The 21,779-nt window shown below is 61.6% G+C and overlaps 1 protein-coding gene across 1 annotated transcript; it reads left to right on the top strand.

Annotated features, from left to right (window-relative positions):
• Positions 1-1,283: 1,283 nt before the first annotated feature.
• RELT (RELT TNF receptor) lies at positions 1,284-19,755 on the top strand. The gene is made up of 11 exons (XM_070473269.1): positions 1,284-1,422; positions 13,313-13,428; positions 14,349-14,423; positions 14,530-14,696; positions 14,902-14,981; positions 15,630-15,887; positions 17,105-17,185; positions 17,434-17,515; positions 17,680-17,937; positions 18,290-18,488; positions 18,641-19,755. The coding sequence occupies exons 2-11, from the start codon at positions 13,384-13,386 to the stop codon at positions 18,686-18,688; spliced, it is 1,293 nt and encodes a 430-aa protein (XP_070329370.1). The 5' UTR covers positions 1,284-1,422; positions 13,313-13,383; the 3' UTR covers positions 18,689-19,755.
• Positions 19,756-21,779: the final 2,024 nt, after the last annotated feature.

The following is a 21,779-nucleotide window of genomic DNA, read 5'->3' as shown; positions in this document are numbered from 1 at the left end:
GGCATCCTGGGCTGCCCTAGCTCCCTCACTAAGTCTCCAGCATGGACCTCTGTGGGCTCGGATGTCGATATGTGACCCTGGGACCACCCCTGATCTAGCCCTGGGGGTCTCTGTAGTCATGCGAGGGGCCTGGCTGGGGCTATGATCCTAACATCAGTCATCTAGAGCCTCTTCTGACCTTCCCCCACATCCTGGGCTTGGCCCAAGGAAATGGAAACTCTTTCCCTGCCCCCCTCCCTCTGCAGGTGTCCGGTTCTCCTCCTTGGATCTCCTGGACCCTGGGGACCTGAACTTTTCCACCCCCTCACCCCATGGCTCAGATTCTCTGACTTAATTTATTTAGAATTCTCCACCTCCCCTCACAATCTATCCCTAACAACTAATTTCCTTTCCTCCACCTCTGCCATGATCTGTGATTATCCTAATTCCTGCCAGGCCTCTGCTCCCAGCACAAGGCCCTCCCTACTGTCTGCATCCCCATCCAGCCCTGCTGTCCTGGGAAGGCCTCTGGGGACCCCTGAATTGTACTGAGTGGGGGGAACCTTGGCCCCTGAGCTGCTGCCTTCAGTTCTGGCCACCATAAGGCACAGCTCCAAAGGGGCACGATTCACAGAGCTAGAAATACAGTACAATTAGTGCCCCCCTGCTGGACACCCAGTGGTTGAGGTTGGCAGTCTGCAGGGTGGGACGGCTGGCGGTAGGAAACAGAAAGCAAGCAGTGTATCACCTGTCCTGCTGGAAGGAGGGACTAACTATCTCGGCGGAGGGTAGTGGGGTGGAGACAGGAAAGGCCTCCTGGAGGAAGGAGATTCGGGCTGGGCCCTGAAGAATGGCAGAAGCCTACACAGTGCCTCCACTATAGATTAACTTTCACCAGGCCTTTTCTCACCAAATGGGTGGGGTGTCTGGAGGCGGGCCTGGGCCTCCTCAAGACAAAGTGAGGTCGTTCACCCTGGCTGCCAATTTCCAGGAGGAAAACGAGACCCAGTGAGGAGCAGCGGTGGCCCTGTTTGCACTGGCAATGATGACAGGTCTCAGAGTAGCATCCAAGTCTCCAGTTTATCTTGCAGCTCCTTTCTTGGTTCGGAGCCCAGATGGGGCTGACCCCAGAAGGGGCTTGTCTGGCACAGCCCCTGCAATTCCTACGGGACACGAGAGATGGCGACACAGAGCAGCACGGCCGGGTCGCAGAGCGCCTTCTCGCCCCAAGGCAGCCTCCAGGGGCGGGGGTCGCGAGCCGGGCTCTGACGTCGGGGGCGGGGCCGCCGGCCGTGACGCGTGGAGGCGGGGCCGTGCGTCTTCCAGGCCCGGGTGGCGATTCATTCAAAAGGCGCGCAGCTTGCGCGGCCGCCCGGGCGCTCGCCGATACGGGCCCGGGCACCGCGTCGACCCGGGAGCTGGGCTGCTAGAGGGAGCGGCCAGGTAAGGAGGTCGCGCGGAGCCCCAGCCCGGAGTCCGTTCCCCGCGGTAGGGGCCAGAGGGATGCGGAGCCGAGCGGCGCCCCCTGCCTCCCCGCGTCTCTGAGGAAGTTCGCCGGCGCGGCGGATGCCGCAGCCCGGGCCCCGCAGGCCCCCGCCCCCGCGTCTTTTTGTCTCTGAGCCCCCCTGCCCGGGGACCTGCGCGTCCTTCGGCCGCGGCTCCAGGCCCGGCTGCGCGCGGTGGGGAAGCGGCGGCGGGACTTGCAGTTTGAGGAGCGAGCGGGCCGCGGAAACGCCCCCGGCCCGGGAAACTTGGACCGCGGCACCTCAGTGCGGCTGCGGCGCGGAGCAGCCGGAGGGGGTTCTGAGCGGTGTCAGCCCGTGACTGTGGGCGACACGGCGCGTGAGGCGGCCCAGCCGGGGCGAACGTGTGGCCGGGACACTGGGCGGTGACGCCGGGCCGAGCGGGAGACACAGAGGGGCTCTGTGTGTCTGTGACAGGCAGAGTGTGTGCGTGTGATTGTGTGTGAGACACCCCGGGTCACTGCGGGTGACTGTGACCCCCCGCCTGCTGTGAGTGAGACCCCGGGTCACTGGGGTCACTGAGTGTGTGTGTATGTGTGGCCTGGGGCGTGAGTAGGGCAGGGCCAGGGCCCTCATTAACGTGGGTGAGCGTGGAATAGAGGGAGAGAGGCCCGGGTGATTGTGAGAACCAGCCCCTGAAGCATAGTGTGCTGTGCGGTCAAGTTGTGCTGTGTGCGCGTCTGCACCTCGGGGAGATGAGTACAAGGTGGAAAGGAGGGACCTCAAAACACCTGCTAGAAGATGGGGGTCTGGAAGGAAGGGGGGCTCAAGGGAGGGGACAAGAGTCTCTCCAGGACTGTCCCCAAGAGGGCACCCCCTCAGGAGCTCAGTTTAGTGAGGGGTTGTGTCCTGAGTGACTTGCCCTGGCAGAAGGAGTGGGGCTAAGGCTGAGTGGCGTCTCCTGGGGTGCCAAGTCTGGCAGCAGCAGAGGGCCCCTGAGGTAGCCTCAGGCTCCACCCTTCTCTGTCTTTTACACGCACACACACACACACACACACACAGTCTGGGAGGCCTGGCGAAGCCCCAGGTAACCTGTATTCAAAGCCCCGGGTAACCTGTATTCCCACTGGGCCCAGGCATAGTCTTGCTCTGAGGTCCCACCCTCACCGGGCCTCAGTCTCCCTGTCTGCACAGTGAGGTGCCGGGCTGTGAACAAACTGTGAATCATCACTTTGGGATCCTCTATTGTTTTTGGGTCAACTGTCTCTGTTCTCCCCTACCTCCCTCAGGAAGAAAGACTGCAGTGGGGGATGGGGGGCAGGCTGTCTGCTAGGGACAAAGTGGCTCAGGGGTTGCACCCAGGTGTGGTGACAGGATTGGAAGCACACCTCCTCGAACAAAGCTGAAAATTCTGAACAATAGACACGGACTTCTCTGGTTCCTGTCTCCTTTCTTCAGTTCCCTTCATGGGGGGGAGAGGAGGCAGGGTCCCTGTGAGTGGTCTCTGATTTGGAGAGCTGCAACAGGGCCTCTTCACCATCTGGGCTAGACCCTCCTGAGGCCCCCTCCCCCACAAGAGAATCTTTTAGGTTCTTGCAAAGTGAAGTGGAAATTAGGAGAGGAAAAGGGGCGCCTGCTGAGGGATCTGGAAGTTCTCTTATCTGCTATCACCCTTTGAAAACGTTCATTGTATTCTGAGTGGGGGTGAGGGTTCCACGTGCTGTGCTGAACAGTTTATGGGGTGCTCTTGGTGAATCCTCACAGTGGTTCTGAGAGGCGGTGACTTTTCCAGAGAAGGAAACAGCCTCAGAGAAGCAAAGTGACTTCCCCAAGGTCACGCAGAGTCAGGTCAGTGCCGGGACTGGAATTCAGGTCTCCTGCTCCTGAAGCCCTGTGAGATGTTTGGTGAGGGCCACTTCCCTTCATAATAAGCTGCTCATGGCTCATCTGGGCTTCCTTCTCTCAACCTGGGCTGGCAATGTGGCCTTGGCAGGGTGTATGCCATTGCGAGTTCTAAGTATGGTGTGTATTTGCATACATGTCTAAAATATTATGGCTGTGTAGATTATGTGGACTTTCTGTTCCTCCCCATCTTCCCTCCCACTAGCTCTCAGCCCCTAGCCAGAGGTCACCAGAAAGGCCTGTCTCCTGCCTTCTAGAGCCTGTAACTGGTTTGGGAAGAGTCTGTATAGCTCTTGAGGAGTGTTTGTATAGCTCTGAGGAGTGTTGGGCATCAGCAGCATAGCCCAGGCTCCAAGAGTGGCAGGAGAATTGGAGTCCCACTTGACCTTCACCATACCTGTGAGGACCTATGTCCCTATCCAGAGTTGTTCCAAAACCACCCACATGCTGCAGGAGTTGGGGGACAGGCCGGGAGTGACCTTGAGCTTGTGCCTACACTTTCCGGGCCTCAGCGTCCACATTCTTCCCAGAGGCCCCTGCTGCTGTGTGGCTGAGAGCTAGAGCTGGGGATCAGGGTGTCCCTCTGTCCTCTCTGGAATGACTGGAGTTGTGCTTCTTGGGGCTGATCAGAATAGCTGTCTTGGTCTCTTGGGACTGAGCCTGGGTTATTTCCATCCCCAACAAAGAGGTGGAAATAGCTCAGGGCCTAGGAAGGGGAGAGCGAGGGGAAGGGTTAAGCAAGAGTTAACCTCCTCTTTTGGTCCTGGCCCCACCCTGTGCCCTGCCCAAGCCAGACTTTTCTGGGAACTTGGGCGCCATGAATGACAGGGATGGTGGGGCCAGGCTGGGTTTTCAGTGGGGCCCCAGTTGGGATTGGTGCAACAGTTGCTGGAGGGAGGTGCCTGTTTCTGGCCAAGGAGGGGAAGCTTTCAGTCGGCAGCCACTGCTCACAGGGTCAGCCTCATTTTACAAGCGGGAGAGACTGAGGTTCTGAGAACTGCTGGAATTTACCCAAGGCCCCCACCACCCTGATGCTCTGGCGCCCACCCTTCAGGCAGGGGACCTACCTTCTATCCTGCCACATGTTCCCCAGCAGGCTGGACGTGGCCCAGGACTGGGAGCAGGCCCAAGACGTGCCTTCACAAAACCAGGGCGCCTCTTATGTTCCAGCTGTGGCCTTGCTGCCCTTGCCCGGACTCTTGTACTGGCCTCTCTGCCTCCATTTCCAGTCCCCATCCCTGCCCACCACCAGAGTGGCCTCCCTAAGGCAACCTGTACTTTTGGCCAACAATTTACAGTCCAGACTCATCACCCTGTCATTGAGGTTTTCTTTCCAGGACCTTTTTGAACTTTACATCTTCAGCCTTATCTCTCTCCACCAGATGCTGTGTTTGTGCTCTGCCTTTCCTTCTGCTGGCTCCCCTTTCTAGAACCCTCCTGATCATTCAGGGTACAGCCCCACCCCCACCCCCTCTCCCAGGAACCCTCCCAGCCCAATGTTAGTCCTTCTTCATTGTGTGGTCCACGTGCTACCTGCCCCCCTTCTTGCTTCTAGGAATAGGTCCAGGGGTGGATCCTCATCGGCACTGCATGCCCAGCTGGGTGGGGCCAGCCTGGCCCTTATCCTCTCTCCTCCCGTGGTCATATCTGTGTTGGCCAGGCAGGAAGGAATGGTAGCCACTGGAGGCTGAGGGCCTACTGTGTGCCAAGACACACAGGGAGGTCTGTCCCAGGGTTTTCAGTGCTCCCAGGTGTGTGCTGGGGGTTAGGGGTGAATCCTCAAGGCCACCCCTGTGTGTAGGGGCGAATCTGGTGCTTGCTGTGGGCTCCTCAGGCAAGGGTCTCATCCCGGGCCAGCAGAGGAAGCTCCCCGCTGAGGCCCTGCTGTGTGTCAGGCCCTGGGTCCTGACAGCGGCACTGACAACATGTTCCCTTGCTCCCCAAGCTGCTCTGGGGAGCCCAGGCTCTGAGGGCAGAGGGGGTCCAGTCCAAGTTTGAGTCACACAGCGGCCGGTGCTGGAGTCTGGCACTCCAGTTCCCGCCCAACCACCAGCCCCGTCTCCGCCAGGCAGAGCTGAGGGTTGTCTGACAACTCTGGTGTAGGTTTTCAAAGAAGGACCAGGCTGGCTACCTGTAAGGGGAGCAGGGCCTGGTGGTGCTGCTGCCCAGCCCCTGGCCTGGCTGGGCAAGGCCCACTCCCTCCCGTGGGGCAGCCCTTCCGCCAGGTAGGCTGTGAGGGTGGACCAGAGGGAGAGGAGTTTTGCCAGAGAACAGCAGCAGGGCCCCCCACTCAGGATTGGGGGTGCTGGAATGTGATCTCTGGCAGACTTAGCACCCAGCTGGGGATGGGGTGGCAGGGAAGATGGTGGAGTCCGTGCTGCATCCCAGCTGTGTATATATGTTCAGCCCTGGGCAGGACCCTCCAGGTACCGACCTGGAAAAGAAGGTCCAGGCCAGGGAAGGGATGTGCGGGACTCCAGTGTCACTGGGATCCTAACCCAGGTCTGCTTGCTGGAAGACCAGAGCTCTTTCTCGGGCCTCCCTGGGAAAGATGAGGGCTCTGTATATAAGCTGCCCGTGTGGCCATGAACATGTGCCCTGGTTGCTTGGCACACGAGAGGGATGGAGGGGTTTTCTATAGCTGAAAGAGGCAGGGTCTGAGTGTGTAGGTAAGAGTGAAGGAAGGAGGGCTTCCAGAAGGAGAGACCTGACTTGGACCTCACACCCTCACGGTGAGAAGGAGTGATGAGCACAGGGATGGAGCCGTGGCCCACCTCCTGGATCACCTGCTGCCTTCCTCCCTGATGGAGACATGACCAATGATGGCTGAGGGGCCCAGGAGAGATGTGGGGAGGCTGGGAAGGCTTCCTGCAGGAGGTGGCACCAGGGCTGAGGCCTGATCGTAAGAAGAGCCACTGTTCCCTGATGAACCGTGGATCCTCCAGCCATGCCAAGAGGTCAGCTGGACAGGCACAGTTGTCCCAAATTACAGAGGAAACAGGCTCAGGGATGTAGGGCTGGGTCGTGACTACTTAGCACTCTTCTCCTTCCTTACTGTGACTTCACTTGGTGTGGGAACAGGTGGACACAGGCCTGTGTAACAGCTGGAAAATGGGCACCCAGAGTCCACCTGGGGAATCCGAGACTCGTCACCCATGCTGTTGGGACTGATGTCAGGGTCCCCAAGCTCTCCTGCTCCCGAGTCACTGGGTGACCTCGGTTGGACGCCGCTCTGTCCTGAGTTTGGCTCCTCCTCTGGCTCGTGTGGGCTGTTGAGAACTGGTACTCAGGAGAGGCCTGGTCAGCTCAGGCCCTGGCCAGTACTACCCACAGTGGCTCCAGTTATCCCCTCAGCATCCCTGGAGACAGGGACCAGAACCCCTGTTTGCAGGAGAAGACCGTGGAACTCAGGAAGAGTAATTGCCCAAGGTCACAGAGCTCCTAAGCGATGAGCTAGAGCTTGAGCCCAGGTGTGACTGCTCTGGGCCCAGCCTCCCATGACCTCCATCCTCAGGCTTTGTTCAGGCCTGACTGGGATTGCTGGGGGCAGGGAGCCTCTTTCCTCCAGCCCCTTGAGTCTGGAGAAGCTGGAGGACAGGGCCGGTTGGGCCTGTGGTCTCCCCTCGGTTCTCGAAGCCTCGCCCGAGTCAGCCTGGTCAGGGTGACAGGGCAGGGCCTGTGCTGAGAACTGCAGGCCGTCCTGGGACAGTAGTGATTGGTACAGACGCGCGACCTGGGCGGGAGGCAGGGGTGGCCTCTCAGAGGAGAGGGCGGCAGTGGTGAGAGCTGGTGGGCAGGGTGCTGTCCTCCTCGCGCTTTGCCATCCTCTCTTGGGAACAGGTGCGTCTTCCCTGCAGGAATGCTCGGGGGCTGGGCTTGGGAGCAGGGGAATGCCAGGACTGGGGTGGCAAGAGCAGGGGCTGCCCGCCCCCTGTCTCCACTCCTCGAAGGGAGACCTGTCTCCTTGGAGACCAGGTGGTGACGGGGTACTACTCAGCCTGTCTGCCCTGCGGTTTCCTCATTTGTGAAGCTGGAACCCTGTCTTGGAGGCCTGGTAAAGGAACGGGCATGTCAGTCAGTCAGTTCAGTCGCTCAGTCGTCTCCGACTCTTTGCGACCCCATGGACTGCAGCACGCCAGGCCTCCCTGTCCATCACCAACTCCCTGAGTTTACTAAACTCAGTCCGTTGAGTCGGTGATGCCATCCAACCATCTCATCCTCTGTCGTCCCCTTCTCCTCCTGTCTTCAATCTTTCCCAGCATCAGGGTCTTCCTGGTACAGGAATGGGCATGTAATAGGTTCTTAGTAGGGCGCAGGGGAGCCCCACCTCTGCTTCAGAGATGACTGTCTCGTTTGGGCCCCAGGCTCAGCCCAGGGAGGGGCAGGGATTGCTTCTGCACTCAGACTGGGAGGGGCCGGTGGGCCCTGTCTGGCTGTCTCAGCCCTTTTCTTATCCTCAAGAGCCAATTAACCACCCCCACCCCCAGCCCCTGAGCCTCCCAAGGGCAGGCCTGGGGGCGGGCTGGGGTGCAGCTGCTGCCTGGTGGGCGCTGGGGCAGGATTGGGGGGTCTGCATTGCCTGGCGTCCTCACCCCAGGGTTGTGACCTGGGAGAGCTTGGCTGCCTGAGGCTGGGGTGGGGGTGGAGATGGGGGCGCCCTTCTCACTGAGTGGCCCCTTCATCAGTCCTGAGGAGCTGGCCTCCCGCCTGGGCTCTTCCGCGCCCTGGGAATCCCCAGGCTTTCCTGGGCTTCCTGCTTCCCACAGGTCCCGGTGGCTTTTCCTCCTGGAGCTGGTGTAGACAGGGCAGTAGGCGAGGCTGTGCAGGAAACCTGAGAGGCCCCCCCCCCGGAGCAGTGCCTCCTTGCCAGGGGCCTTCCTGGGTGCTTCGTGATAGGCTTTCCGTTGAACCGCCTCCTGTGTGCTGCCAGCTCCCTAGCCTCTGCCGCTAGGTTGGCAAAGCCCCAGAACATCTGCCTTATACTGGGCCCTGGGCCAGGCTCCCGGGGAGGAGGGGCCAGAGAGATGTAGGTACCTGGCCTGCATCTCTGCCTTACCACTCCCTGGCTGGGTGGGGTGGCCCATACAGGTGACCTCCTGCAGCCTCAGTTTCCTCAGGGATGAAAGAGGCATGCTCTCCTCTCCTGTGAGGAGTGGAGGCAACCCCGGGATGAGGGCCTGGCCCGAGGGAATGAGGGTCTGTCACCTTCCCTCTGAGGGCGGAGGATGGAAAGGAGACAGCGTCTAGCTGTGGGCACTGCCCTACTTCAGCCCCAGTTGCCAGGAAACCACTGGGTTCCTTGCTAACCTGGATTTCTCTGTCGGTGGGAGGCCTTTGTCTTCCTGCTTGGGTGCAGCCATTGCTGAGAGAGGCCTGTGTCCAGCTGTGTTTCCAGGCAGCCCTAGCCTCTGGAGGCTGCAGGAGGGCCACAGGCCATAAAGCCACCGGCCGGGAAACAAACGCCTGCCTCCCACCCACCGCTCCAGGTGGGAACCTGCCTCCCACCTCCGTCTCCAGCCCTGCCTCACTTGGCCGGCAGCCCAGCACGCCCTCTGAGCTGTGAGTTGTTCCATGCCTCGCTCCCCTGCTCACCCTTCAAGGCTCCCATAGGCCCCGGGTGGGGGGACACGCAGGCTTCTCAGCTCGCAGCCTAGGCTTGGTGTGACCTGGGCTCTGCCCACCAACCTTTCCTCTCCCCTCCTGCGCCCCCCGCCCCCCAAGCGTTGTACACGAATGTAAGAGAAGCTCATTTGCACCTCACATCAGGTGTGTGCTGTAACCCCTCCTCAGCGTACACCAGAAACAGGCGTGAATGCTTACTGAGAGCTTGTTCCACGTCACTCTGTGCTGAGTACTTTTTTAAGAGGATTTATTTATTTATTAGTGTTTGGCTATGCTGGGTCTTTGTTGCTGTACGTGGGCCTTCTCTAGTTGTGGCGAGCGGGGGCTACTCTTGGCTGTGGGGTGCGGGCTTCTGGTTGCAGTGGCCTGTCCCCTTGTGGAGCACAGGCTCTAGGCGCACGGGCTTCGGTGGCCGTGGTGCTGGTTGCGGACTGCTTCCTCTCGAGCCCCAGCTCACGGGTTGCGGCACACGGGCTTGGTTGCTTCACGGCACGTGGAATCTGCCCGGACCAGGATCGAACCCGTGTCCCCTGCAAGAGTCTGTCGGCGGCCATCTTAACTACTGGCGCCCCCTGGGAAGCCCAGTGCCGAGTGTTTAATGTGAATTTTCTCCTCTTGTTCTCACAACAGCCCTCTGAGAGATGGGGAGCAGGGGTGGGGTCCACAGCCACAGTGTCAGTGAAGAGCAGAACACGAAGTCTGGTTCTCTCCGAGTTAGGCAGGGGGTTCAAATCTGGGTTCAGTGCCGCCACCCCAGTCCCACCCACTGGGCCCCTTAGCCGTTGGCCTGTGCTCTGGCCCTCTTGACCCTAGGAGAAGCTGGCCCCGCTCCTGAGCGCCTCTTCTGAGCCCCTGGCTTGGCACATAGCTCTTCAGGTGCTGGGTGCTGGGCATGGGGTTGGGGGGCAGCCCGGCAGTGGGGAAGGGCGGGGTTAACAGAATGGTCACACCCTGGGCGACAAACGCACAGGTGGTGGCTGGGGGCTTGTAGGGGAAGCAGCTTCCAGCTAAGCTCTGAAGGGTGGGTGTCAGGTGATGGGAGAGGTTTCCGGGCAGAGGAAGCAGCAGGTCCCAGCGCCAGTGAGAGAGGCAGGTGTGGGGCCAGAAGGTAGCTCAGAGTGGCTGGAGCTGTGGGGAGGGACAGGGCCCAGACCTGGGTGTTGAGACACCTAAGCTGCAGGTAGGGCTGTGCTGGAGGCCACTGGGGGGCCAAGGCGGCCCCTGTGAAACACGGGGATATTGGGGGGTGGGGGGAGCTGTCAGAGGAGCCTCGTGGAGGCGGGGGAGGCCGGCGAGTGAATGACGGAGGCGGGGCGCCCGCCCGGAGCCTGGTGACCCCCATGAGCTTCAATTCTGGGAAAGGGGAAGCTGCTGAGGCCTGAGGAGGCAGGGTGGGGACACAGCTTCCTCTTTCTCTGAGGCCTCCAGAGCTACGCTGCCCTGGAGCTCCGGCACCTCCTGTGAGGGGCCCTGGTTGCAGCTTTCCTCCTTGGCTTTCTTCCAGGGAATTTCTGATCCTAATTGTTTGGGCCTTTTTAGGAGGGTGGGGACAGGCCGTGTGTGAGGAATCCTCTCCCCCCCACCCCCCAATATCCCCGTGTTTCATGGGGGCCTCCTGCTCTAGACGCTGGCTGGGGGAGGGTGTTGTGGTGAACAAGACAGACATTCCTGCCCTCGCTTCTGTCTGGTGAGGGGGCAAACAATAAACAAACAAGCAAACAAATAATTACAAACCCTGGTGGGAGGTGCTGAGGGAAAGAGGGGTGATGGGAGGAAGTCACAGGACCCACGTCAGGTTACCTCATTTAAACCTCCTGACAGCCTTGCTCTGGGGGACAAACAGCTCCCACTTGCAGATGAGGAAACTGAGGCCCAGCGAGGTGAAGCTTCACCCAGGGGTTCAGGTCCCACAGGGAGCTGGTGACTGTGGGAACAGGCGCCAGGCTGGCTTTCTGGGAGGGGTGGCCTCTAAGCTAACTTCCTTTCGTGCCCCCGGGGCCCTGAGCGTGGTTCTCCTCTGTCAGGAGCCCTGGGGCCAGAGAGGACCACCACACCACCTGCCACCCTCCTCAGGGCCTCCGTCTGCCCGTCTCTGACAGCCCCCCATCCCCCAGGAAGCCCTCGGGAGTGCCCTGAGGTGCTGGGCTTTGGAAGGTCCCTGATTGCCCGGCCTACGGGAAGGCAGGGTGGGGGGTGGAGGCTTCACCCGCTGCCCCACCCCGGCCCACCCAGCCAAGGGCTTGATCGAAACTTGCTTTTCAGTCAGGGTTCCAGGGCTCCCAGCATAGGTGCTGGAGGCCTGGTGGGGAGAAAGCTCAGAGGGGAGTCGGGGCAGCAGGTGTCCACGTGTGCAGCGGGGTTCTGGGTGGCGGCCAGCAGCCTGACTGGGCAGGTCCTCTGGGGGCTCAGGCTGAGTGTGGGGGCCTGGGGAGCTGCTAGTAAGCAGAGACTAGGGCCGTCAGACTCCAGTAAGTGCTGGTTTGGGGTAATTAGAAGGCACATAATTAGAAGGCGTCAGGCGCGAGGCAGCGAGTGTCTGTGAATGTGCCAGAGTGGGCCCTTGCTGGCTTTGAGTCTGGGCCCTTGGACCCCACTTTCCTCCTGGAAGTCTCGAGGTCAGAGCTCCCCGTGCGTCTGGAGGTCAGCAGCTGCACAGCCCCTGCCCGCGGGCTCAGGTCACCCAGCAGGTGCCAGTCACGGGGTGGGACTCGGGCCGGGGGTGGGGGGAGCGCTCCTCTGTGGCCAACCAGCCTCTTACTCTCCACGCCTGCCCCAGCGCTCTGGACCCACCCTGGGGACACGGGGGGCGCTGGGGCTAGACGAGGCTGCGGGGCTGGCCTCGAGGCCTTGGGACTCGGGGTCGGCTGTGGGTGAGCTCCGTGACGAACAAAGGAGGGAGCCATGGAGAGATGGGCTTATGTGGGAGCGGGGCCTGGGTAGGGGACAGGGACACGTGTCACCACGCTGGAGGAGGCACCAGTGAGGGGGGGTCAGAGGATGCCCCTGTCAGGCGCTGATGGCCAGGGTGCAGCCTTCACTCTGCTCCGCGACCGGACCTTCTGTCCTGGGTTTTCCCTTGAGCTGGCCTTGGGCTGAGAGCTGCCGCCAGTGACCTGGAGAGTCCCGAGGATGGTGTAACTCAAACCCCTGGTCCCACGAGGTCTGTGCCAGGCCAGGCCCATGGCGCAGCTGGATCAGTTTCCTCTGCCTCCTCCTTCGCATGGGAAGTCCCGGGTGCTTGTAGGCCTAGGGGCTCTCCTGTGACCTGGGCTTTACCGCGGGCAGTGCTTCTGCTGCCAGGCAGCCCATCAGACTCCGAGGCTCCAGGGGGGCCCCTCCAGGCTCTGGGCTTGGCTGCTCGAGGCTGCCCCGCGGGGGTCTCTGGATGCCCGAGACCTTCCTTCCCTCCCTCCCGAGCCTAAAGTGCGGCCTCCCGGGAGGACATCACGGGACTCCCTGGCTCTGCCGCTGTCCCTTTTGTCGTCTAAGCCAAATCCTCCTCCCTGCTCTTCAGCCTTGTCTGCCGGCAGGAGACTTTCCTCCCGACGAGGCCAGTGCCCGTCATGCTCCGCACCCTGTGTGCCATACTTGTTGTCTCAGCCCTGCCCTCCACCGGCACACTTGATCCGTCGCTCGTAGGTCTTCCTGGGCTGTGAGCTGCCTGAGGACAGGGGCACTGTCTGTCTTGTTCGTACCCTTGCCCTTGCTGCGGGCAGTGCCCAGCACACAGTAGGTGCCTGGGAGAAGACGGAAGGCTTGCATGTGGGCTGCCGCGACCACCCCGTCCCCTGTCCCTGCAGGTCTGCCCGGTGCTCTGAGGTGCAGGCCCGGCGCTCTGGAGAAGCCGGCCGAGTGTGGACGGTGGGGCCTGTGGAGGGACTGGGGCTGTGATGGAGTTGGGCTTGGGGGAGGCCACAGGCAGGCACTTAGGGGAAAAGGAAGTCTAGAGGAGCCTCCATCAGGAGAGGCCTTGGTGTTGGGCTTTGAAGTGTGACGGAGCAGGCCTTCCTTGGAGCAGAAACAGCCAGAGTGAAGGCAGGCAAGCAGGAGAGGCGGGCATGCTTGCGGCCCGCAGTTCTGAGAGGTGGGAGCCCTGAGAGCTGAGGATGCGAGTAGAGAGACTGGGCGTGGGGGCACTGCCAGCCCCCTCGTTCCTCCCACTCCGGCCCGAAGCTGTCGGTCCCTTCTTCCCACGCTTCCCTGCTTGGCCTGGGGCAGCTGGCTGTTCACAGAAGAGGCTGGAAGCCCTCCTCCCCCGGGAAGCCCCCCAAGCCCGTGCTGCCCTGGGAGGCTGCCCCAGCCTTCTGCCTGCGCAGCACCATCTCCCCACCTTCCCTCTCGTCCAGCCCCGTCCGGGAACACACACCGGGAGGACAGCGGCCACCTCTGTTCTGTCTCCACCCGCCGGGGCCTGAGGATGAAGCTGAGCCCGCCGCCCTGGCCCCTGTCCTGTCTCCTCGTGGTGAGTGGGGATGGGACTGAGCCCTCAGGAGCCTCGTGCTGTGGTGGGTGCTGGGGTCGGTTACGCAGCCCTTCCTTTGAGCAGCAGAGACGGTCTGGCCACGCTTCTCCTGGTGCCCCTGGCCTCCCAGTGCTCGGCACGTGCTGGAGCTTGGTCTGGAGCCTGAGGAGGTCCCTCACGCCCCCCATGTGACATCCCTCTGCCCTTCAGGGCAGCCGGCTCTACTTTGCGGGGGCCCCATCAGCGGACTGGAGGAGGGGGATTCAGGGCAGATAGTTCACACCTGGAATGAGAAAAGAGGGCGCTCCAAGAGGAATGGGTGGGACACAAATGGAGAAGATCCTTCCCCTGGGACCTGTCATGCCCTGTGTGGGTGCCAGGCTGTGAACGGGCCAGCCTTGTGTGGCAGGGAGTTCACGGAGGAGGATATGGTCCCAGAGCCTCGGCAAAGGGCCCAGAAGCACCACCTGTAGACTCAGCCCCAGGGATGATGAAATGAGGCTGGTTAATGACATTTTCAGCTGTGATGTGGGGGCCAAGGCAGCAAGCAGGAAGTGGGGCGGAACTTGAGGAATTTGGAAGAATGTCCTTCTCATTGTCCAGATTAGCTTAAAGGGTGTGACTCAAAGACCCAAGGGCTCGAGAGCCTGACCTGGCCCTGTCAGGGGCTTTCCGGCACTTTCCAGAAGCACATGTGGTTCTCTCCTTGCCTGGGCAGTGGCGATGCAGCAGGGCTGACACAGGCAGATTGGACTCGTAGCACAAGGGATTGCGGCTCGAGAGTGTCCCCGGGGCCCGGGGCAGCCCAGTAACCTGAGGTCCTTGTGCCTGGGGTGTTGGGCGGTAGGTTGGTGGGCCCGGTGCTGACACGCCCCAGTGCTCTCCGCCCCCTGAGTGTGTCCTGCCCTCTGTTCTTCCAGCTGCTGCCCTGGCCTCTGGCCACTGCCGCATCGACAGCCCCTCGGCCGTGCCCGCCTGGGGAGGAGCCCAACCTGGTAAGCCCGCCCTGCCCATCGGCCTCGCCTGGGAAGGCTGTCGAGGGCTGGGGCAGGGACCCCAGGCCCGGCTCCTGGCTCTGTCCTCACTCTTTGCCTCCTGCAGGAACCAGGGCAGGGCCCATTGTGCAGGTCCTGCCCCCCAGGCACCTTCTCAGCCTCCTGGGGCTCTCGCCCATGCCAGCCCCACTCACGCTGCAGCCCTCGGGGGAGGCTTGAGGCCCAGGTGGGCACGGCAACTCAAGACGCGCTGTGTGGAGGCTGCCAGCCTGGGTGAGCCACCCCTGGGGTGGAGCCAGGGGGTTCGTGACCAGGGCTTGAGATCCTGGGGTCTCAGCCTCACTCGTCCCTTGAGTGGGCCTCAGACTTCCCATCTGTGAAATGGGATGGGTCAGGACCAGTGAGGGTGCCCAGGGGGATGGTCCAGCCTCTCTGAAGGATGGCTTTTGGGCTTCGGTAACATCTTCCCTCCCTGCAGGTGGTTTTCTTCTTCAGAGGTCCCTGGTGTTCCCTGTCAACCATGCTCCCGGACCCCTCTGGGCGCCCGCAGCTGTTACGGTGAGTGTAGACGGGGGCTGAGCCTGGTGGGGACATGTGTGGGAAGGGGTCTGGCGAGCTTGAGCCCGAGGGCCCCTCTGCGTCCGTCTGGGGCAGTGGGATCCTCACTCCCCTAGCCCAGGGTATCCAGCAGGACATGGTCACTTGGTCGGCTGGCTGTCTCTTCTCTCTCCGTCTCTGAGGGGCAGAGACTGTCCAGCAGATGCTGGGGGCTCACATACCAACCTGTCTCCTGTCCTTCCCTCTCCCCCTCAAAACGACCCACATGGACGAGTGTGAGCATATGCACTCACACGTGCACCTCCTCTCACCCGTTGAGTTGGTCCCTTTCTGAGGAAACTAACTCACAGGCCAGGCTTGTGGAGAGGCGGGATCTGGTGTCCCTGTGCACAGGCATGTGTGCACCGTTGCCTTTTGTTTACCCCTCTGGCCTAGATGTGGGGCTCAGGGTCTGGCCATCCTGATGGTCAGATGGCCCAAAAGGAGGAGAATGACCTGGCCTCGGCTTCCCCAAAGTGGTGGACAGTGGGTGGCTGAGGACATGTCAGTACCACAAACCCTACCCCTGCCCCGTGACTCAGCCCTGGGCCTCTCTGAGTGTCTGCCTCTCTCTGCCTCTGTCCTGCCTCCGTCCTCCGTGTTGCTCAGAACGGGGGCGACGGGCCCGACGTGGCGTGGAGGTGGCCGCAGGGGCCGGCGGTGCAGGGGAGATGCGGCAGCCTGGGAACAGCACGCGGGCAGGCAGCCCCGAGGAGACAGCTGCCCAGTACGCAGTGATCGCCATCGTGCCCATCTTCTGTCTCATGGGGCTGCTGGGCATCCTGGTGTGCAACCTGCTCAAGAGGAAGGGCTACCACTGCACGGCCCAGAAGGAGGTCGGGCCTGGCCCCGGAGGCGGAGGCAGCGGTGAGGCCCAGCCGGGGGTCGGGTGGGGAGGCCAGAGGGCCCAGGTTGGCCCAGCCTAGCTCAGCTTGGGGTCACCTGAGGGAATCTACTTGGCTTGGAAGGGTGATCAGGAGAATTTTCTGGAGATGTGGCATGTGGGCAAACTGATAAAGTGGAAGGGAGGTTGAGATGGTCCAAGCTGGCAACTGGGGCAGAACAGGCAGAGAGGAGGTCAAGGGGCTGCAGCGGGATTCCCTCCCAGCTGGAGGAGTCTGGACCCCTTTGGGGCTGCAGTTGTGTGTATAGTTCAAACGTTAGATTGCCTCCTGGGTACTCAGGGTGACCTCTGGCCTCTGGCCTGAAGGGCTGGCAGGGCAGCTGACCTGGACAGGCACCATGAGAGGCTCAGGTTTCAGCTTCAGGCTGTGGTTTGAGTTACAAGTCCTGGAACCAAAGGGAAAGACATGTTCCTCTGCCCCTCCCTTAGGGCCTTGGAGCCCTTTTCTTTTTTCCCTTACCTCCCCATGCTGTCCCCTGAGAGCCAGCAGGGCAGGGACTCCACACGCACACGGTTCTGTTCACAGAACATAGTGGCCGAGTCAAGATTGAATGGCGCCTCCCATGCCAGTCCCCTTTCCAGCTTCTGACTTCGCAGGGCCAGGAGGGGGACAGGACGGGAACTTTGGGCAGGCCAGTTAGCCTGGAACTGCACTTGTTTTCCTAGCCTGGACTCCCTTTAACTTGCTGGCTGCTGCCTGGGTGCAAGTCCTGGGAGCTCTGCTGCTGGCCCAGGATTGATTGTATGGCCCATTCTTGTGCCCTTGAGGTCTGGGCCCTCGGTTAATTATGAAGACAGGGCGGTGTGCAGGGCGTGACAGGCCCAGAAAGGCAGTGGGCTGGGGCTGAGGGGGTTCTAGGCAGAGAGGCCGCCCACAGCTCCCTGAGGCTGAGGAGAGGGCAGGCCCTAGGAGAGGCTGGCCCCCCACCCCACACATCTGTGCAGGATGGTGGAGTTCAGATGGCCCTGAAACCACCCGGCACCTGGGGCTGCTGGGTGCGGGGAGCAGCGGTGCTGAGCGATGAAGGTGGTAACAGCTCAGCCAGAGCTGAGGCCGTAGGCGCGCACACACCCAGGCCTGCGGCGCCCCCTGCTGCCAAACCTTGGTGTAGCTGGCGAGCCAGGAGTGTGTTCCACCCACTTCTTCCCTAGAATCATGGTGGTTCTTTCTCTTCTCCAGGGATCAACCCTGCCTACCGGACCGAGGACGCCAATGAGGACACCATCGGGGTCTTGGTGCGCCTGATCACAGAGAAGAAAGGTGAGGAGGAAGGTCTGACCCCACCCCTGTCCCAGAGCGCTGCTCTGCCCCTCCCGCCGCGACGCCTCAGGCCAGCCTGGCCCTCTGACCAGCGCGGCTGCCTGCTGGTGCCGCCCCCTTTCTTGCTTGGTGAGCGGGGGAGGAAAAGGCACACAGCCCGGGCTGGGGAGGGGTGAGTGGGCAGGGGGTCGGTGCGGGGGGTTCTCCCTGGCTGCCCAGAGCCAGGTTCTGATAACAGCTGCCCACAGAGAATGCAGCGGCGCTGGAGGAGCTGCTGAAGGAGTACCACAGCCGACAGCTGGTGCAGACCAGCCACCGGCCTCTGCCCAGGTGAGCGGGCATGCGGGCCCCAGACCGCAGGTCCTCAGCCTGCCTCCCGGGGACTCGCCCCTGGGGTGCGTCTCCCCTCCTATCACCCGATTCCCCTTCACTACCTCCCGGGGTCTCCTGCGCCTGCCCCGCCCCGATGACCCTCCCGCCTATGTCCCCCACAGGCTGCCGCCGGGCCCACCCAGCATGCCACACGTCTGCCCGCATCGCCACCACCTCCACACCGTGCAGGGCCTGGCCTCCCTCTCGGGCCCCAGCTGCTCACGTTGTAGCCAGAAGAAGTGGCCCGAGGTGCTGCTGTCCCCTGAGGCCGCAGCTGCCACCACCCCCACTCCCAGACTCCTGCCCAACCCAGCCAGGACCCCCAAGACCGGGGCCAAGGCCGGACGCCAGGGCGAGATCACCATCTTGTCTGTGGGCAGGTGAGGAGGGCAGAGACCGCAGGTGATGCCTGATGGCTGTGGGGGACGCAGGGCCCTAGGTCGATCCGTGAACAGCGAGTTCAGTGGCAGCCCCACCCTTCCTGGCCTCAGTGGGCCTCTCTTTGCAGTGGGGGTGGCCAGGGTCCTCGCCCCGATAACACCTGGGCCCCCATAACACCTAAGAGCCTGGCCACACGCAGCCTAGAGTTGGGAGCCCGGCAGTGGGTGGGAAGACACGGGGGCACTCAGGCTCTAATCCAGGAACTTGCTGTGCCACCCTGGCGGGTGCTGCGCTCTCCACACCTGGGGATCCCCCTCTAACGGGGCAAGACAGCATTGCCGCTCCTCACAGGTTCCGTGTGGCCCGAATTCCTGAGCAGCGCATGAGTTCAGTGGGCTCTGAAGTGAAGACCATCACGGAGGCTGGACCTTCAGGGGGTGAGCTCCCCAACTCCCCACGACCTGGCCTCCCCAGTGAGCAGCGGGCACTTCTGGGAAGTGGTGGAAGCCACGCTAAGTGGCCGAAGCCCCCAGCAGAGAACAAGGCCGAGGTGAGGACTGAGTGGGAACATGTCTTGTCAGCACCTGGGCCACTCCCCTGGCCGACAAGGCAGGGGTGGGGGTACAGAGGGCGCTGGGCAAGGGCTGCTTTCTTGGAGCCAGAAGCCCCCTGACAGCTCTGACCCCTCACCCCTGTACCCAGGAAAACCGCTATGTGGTCCGGCTAAGTGAGAGCAATCTGGTCATCTGAGGGGCTATCCCGTCTGAGGACCCTGCAGCCCTGCCCTGGGCGGTTCCGAAGGCTTCCTGGAGGAGGCGGAGCTGCAGCTGGGCCCGTGAGGATCCAGGAAGGCCCAGCAGACAAAACTGCCAAGGCCTGGAGGTGGGAGTGTCCACCCCGGTGAGGAGACGGGCAGGCCGGCCGGCGGGTGCTGTGTGCAGGAGCAGGCGGAGGCCTCTCCCGTCCCTGCCGCCCATTTCCCTCCCCGCAGGTCCCTGAGCCTGTGCCCTGCCCTGACCTCTGCTCCACCGGGCGGCTGGGCCTTGGTGGTGGGGAGGGGCCCTCTCCCTGGCACCCCTGGCCCCACCCCTTGCCTCTGTAGAGGGACCGCTCCCTCCTTTTCTGACAGGTCCTTTACAGGACCTGGGCTAGGAGCTGAGTTCTGGGTTCTCATCTAGGGTAAGCCCCTGGCCATTACTGGATCCCAGTTCTTTTGACTGTGAAGTGGGGGTAGCGGCGGCGTTTCCGCGCGCAGGGCTTTCCCGCCTTGCAGGCTCTGGGCTGGGTTGTGGGACTGGAGAGCTCGACTCCACGCTGCCCCTCCCACTAGTAGCTTTATCTGACCCCGTTCTTGCTGCTTCAGGGCCTCTGCCTTCAAGTCTCCCCCGGGGCTGCCTGAATGTGGCTCTGCATACATAAGGGGCCTAAATGCATGTGCCTGCCCCTGCCCCTGCTGTTTTTATTGGACCTGAGGAAACAGACTTGACCTGGGCAGGACTGTGGTGCAGAGCCCCAGCCACCCCCAAGGTCTCAGGCACTTCAGAGGGAAAGTGGTGTGTGTGATGGGGCTGGAGAGGGGCCTCTGGCCCTGGTTTGTGTCCCTGCGGTGATGGTGTCTGTCCCCTCGCCTGGGCAGTGCAGGCGACTGCCCCGCCTCCATCTCCACTCTGGCTCAGCAGTCTCGTTATTTATGTGGGGCTGTGCAGGCACGGGCCCACGGCTGTCCCCGTTTCTCTTATTTATTGAAACTTGGCTGTTGTCCATCCTTGTGTCTCCATACCCATCTGTTTGTTGAATAATAAAAATGTGGGAAAGCAGTGTCAGGAGGAGCTTCTTGTCCTGTGTCTCTTCCCAGCTTGCCCAGCTCACTGCATAGTTCTGTGTCGGGCCCTGTGTGTGGGCCAGGCCATCCCTCCCCTGCCAGTGTCTGCTGTTTGGCAGGTGGGGCACCAGGTGAAGTGGGGCCAGAGGCGGCCTCACAGGTCATCTGGCCTCATCTCCCCTTGGGTAAGGAAGAGCTGCAGTCCAACCACAGGTATGGGCTTCAGGGAGAGGGGTTTTTAGTTAATTATAGGTTCTTTTGGTGTTTGGTATGGTTTTTAAAGATGGAAGGAGACTTATTTAAACACTAATGGGAAAGAGGCTCAAGGAGAGGCTGAAGAACCAATAAGTGATGCCTGTTGGAACCTGAGGTGGGGGGTGGTGGTGGTGGAAGGGGACACCCTGGGAAGGCTCAGGCTTGCTGCAACTGGGAGACGGCAGTGGCCATGCTGGGTCTGCCTGAAGCCTGACTTCACATGGGGCAGAAGCCATGGCAGGGCCCGGCCTGGCAGCTGTGGAGAAAACTCCTGCCCCAAGGGGAGGCTGGGCAGATTCGACTAGAGGTTCAATCTCTCCCTTCCTCTCACCTCTCTAGAGCACAGGCTTCTCTCTCTGCAGCTTCTCAGGTGGGCAGGAAAGGGAGGGCACCTCTGAGGATCCAGGAGACAAAGCATGACCTGCTCTCAAAGAGGGGAGGGAAGGATACAGGCTGGACATCAGGAGGAATTTTCTGGAGCATCAGAGGTTCAGCATCAGAGCATCAGCATCATCTGGAGCTCCAGTCTAGAGCAGTGTTGTAGGGGACCAGCGGGCATCACCAGTGCACCCAAGGAATGTTGCCTGGGGCCACCATGGTGCTTGGTGTCCCTACTTGCCAGGGTGTGGCTTCTTAGACTTGGCTGCTCCCTGAGCCAACCAACCCCACTTCACCGAGGGCCTGGATGACACACAGATGAGGACGAGACAGTGCCCTGGGTGAAAGGGGAGGCTGACCCTCCCACCCTCTGGCCTCCGGTCTCTGGGATGAGGCACATACAGATGCCAGCGACGGTGGAGACTGAGGCTGGGTCTGGGCTTCCCAGGTGAGGTAGTGGACACCCATCTCAGTGCTGGCCCCTGGGGTAGTAAGCACTGGTCACCTCCAGGCCACGCCTACCACCCCAAGTCCCTGCTTGCTGGAAGGTAAGAAAAAGGAATGGCACTGGCCCCAGTCTCTTCATTTGACCCTTGGGGGATCCTGAAGCCACCTCCCAAAAGAGGGAGATGAGGAGCTGAGGACCAGGTAGGGGTGTGTCTGATGTGGTTGACCCTAAGGACCCCTCCCTCTCACCTGGAAGCTTTCCTGGCTCTAAAGCCTACTCTTGAGCTGAAGGTGGGCCGAGGCTGCTGGCAGGGGTGAGAACTGGAGGACAAGGTGGGGCCCCGGGTGACCACTGAGGACAGTTCTGAGCTTGACCTTGTCTCACTCCACCTCCCCTCCTCCGTGGGCTAAAATGGTGGGTGCCGGGGCCCAGGTCTCTGCCTCCCACCTGCTCCTGGCCCCAGCCCTGCCACTGACCTGGAGTTGAGTCCCTGGACAAAGTCCCCTTCCTGTCCAGGAGGAACTGCTGTGACAGCCCAGGAACACCATCCCCGACCACCCTGAGAGCTTTCTGCCCCCATAGGGGTGGCAGGTTCTGTGGAGGCCCGGGGTGGTCTGGTGGGGAGGGCTCCAGACTGTTAGTTACAGCCAGGTCACTTAGCCTCTTTGGGCCTCAAGGATTCTCCCCAGTTGAGGAAGCTGAATACTTGGGAGGCTGGTAAAGCGTGGACGGCGGGAGCCAGGCCCTAGGAAGGAACAGTGGCCGCAATGACCAGGGAGGGAAATCCAGGCCTGGACCAGGGCAGTGGCTTTGCCTAGAAGGGAGATTAGAGATGTTTTGGACATAAATAAAACTGACAGCACATGATGACCATTTGGATGGAGACCATATTACCACCTTCAGCCATCCTTCTGGGACTACAAACTGCTTAGCCTGTC

Source organism: Odocoileus virginianus, chromosome 10 (genome assembly GCF_023699985.2).
Source record: "Odocoileus virginianus isolate 20LAN1187 ecotype Illinois chromosome 10, Ovbor_1.2, whole genome shotgun sequence".
Lineage (NCBI taxonomy): Eukaryota > Metazoa > Chordata > Mammalia > Artiodactyla > Cervidae > Odocoileus > Odocoileus virginianus.
The sequence above is the reverse complement of the archived record's forward strand: the minus strand, read 5'-3'. Positions and strand labels throughout refer to the sequence as shown.

Excerpts from the sequence above, each read along its gene's own strand:
- RELT (XM_070473269.1), top strand. The coding sequence starts at position 13,384 with ATGAAGCTGAGCCCGCCGCCCTGGCCCCTGTCCTGTCTCCTCGTG. Across the intron at positions 15,888-17,104 it reads CCCCGGAGGCGGAGGCAGCG|GGATCAACCCTGCCTACCGG; the intron begins GTGAGGCCCAGC and ends TCTCTTCTCCAG. Across the intron at positions 17,938-18,289 it reads ACCATCTTGTCTGTGGGCAG|GTTCCGTGTGGCCCGAATTC; the intron begins GTGAGGAGGGCA and ends CGCTCCTCACAG.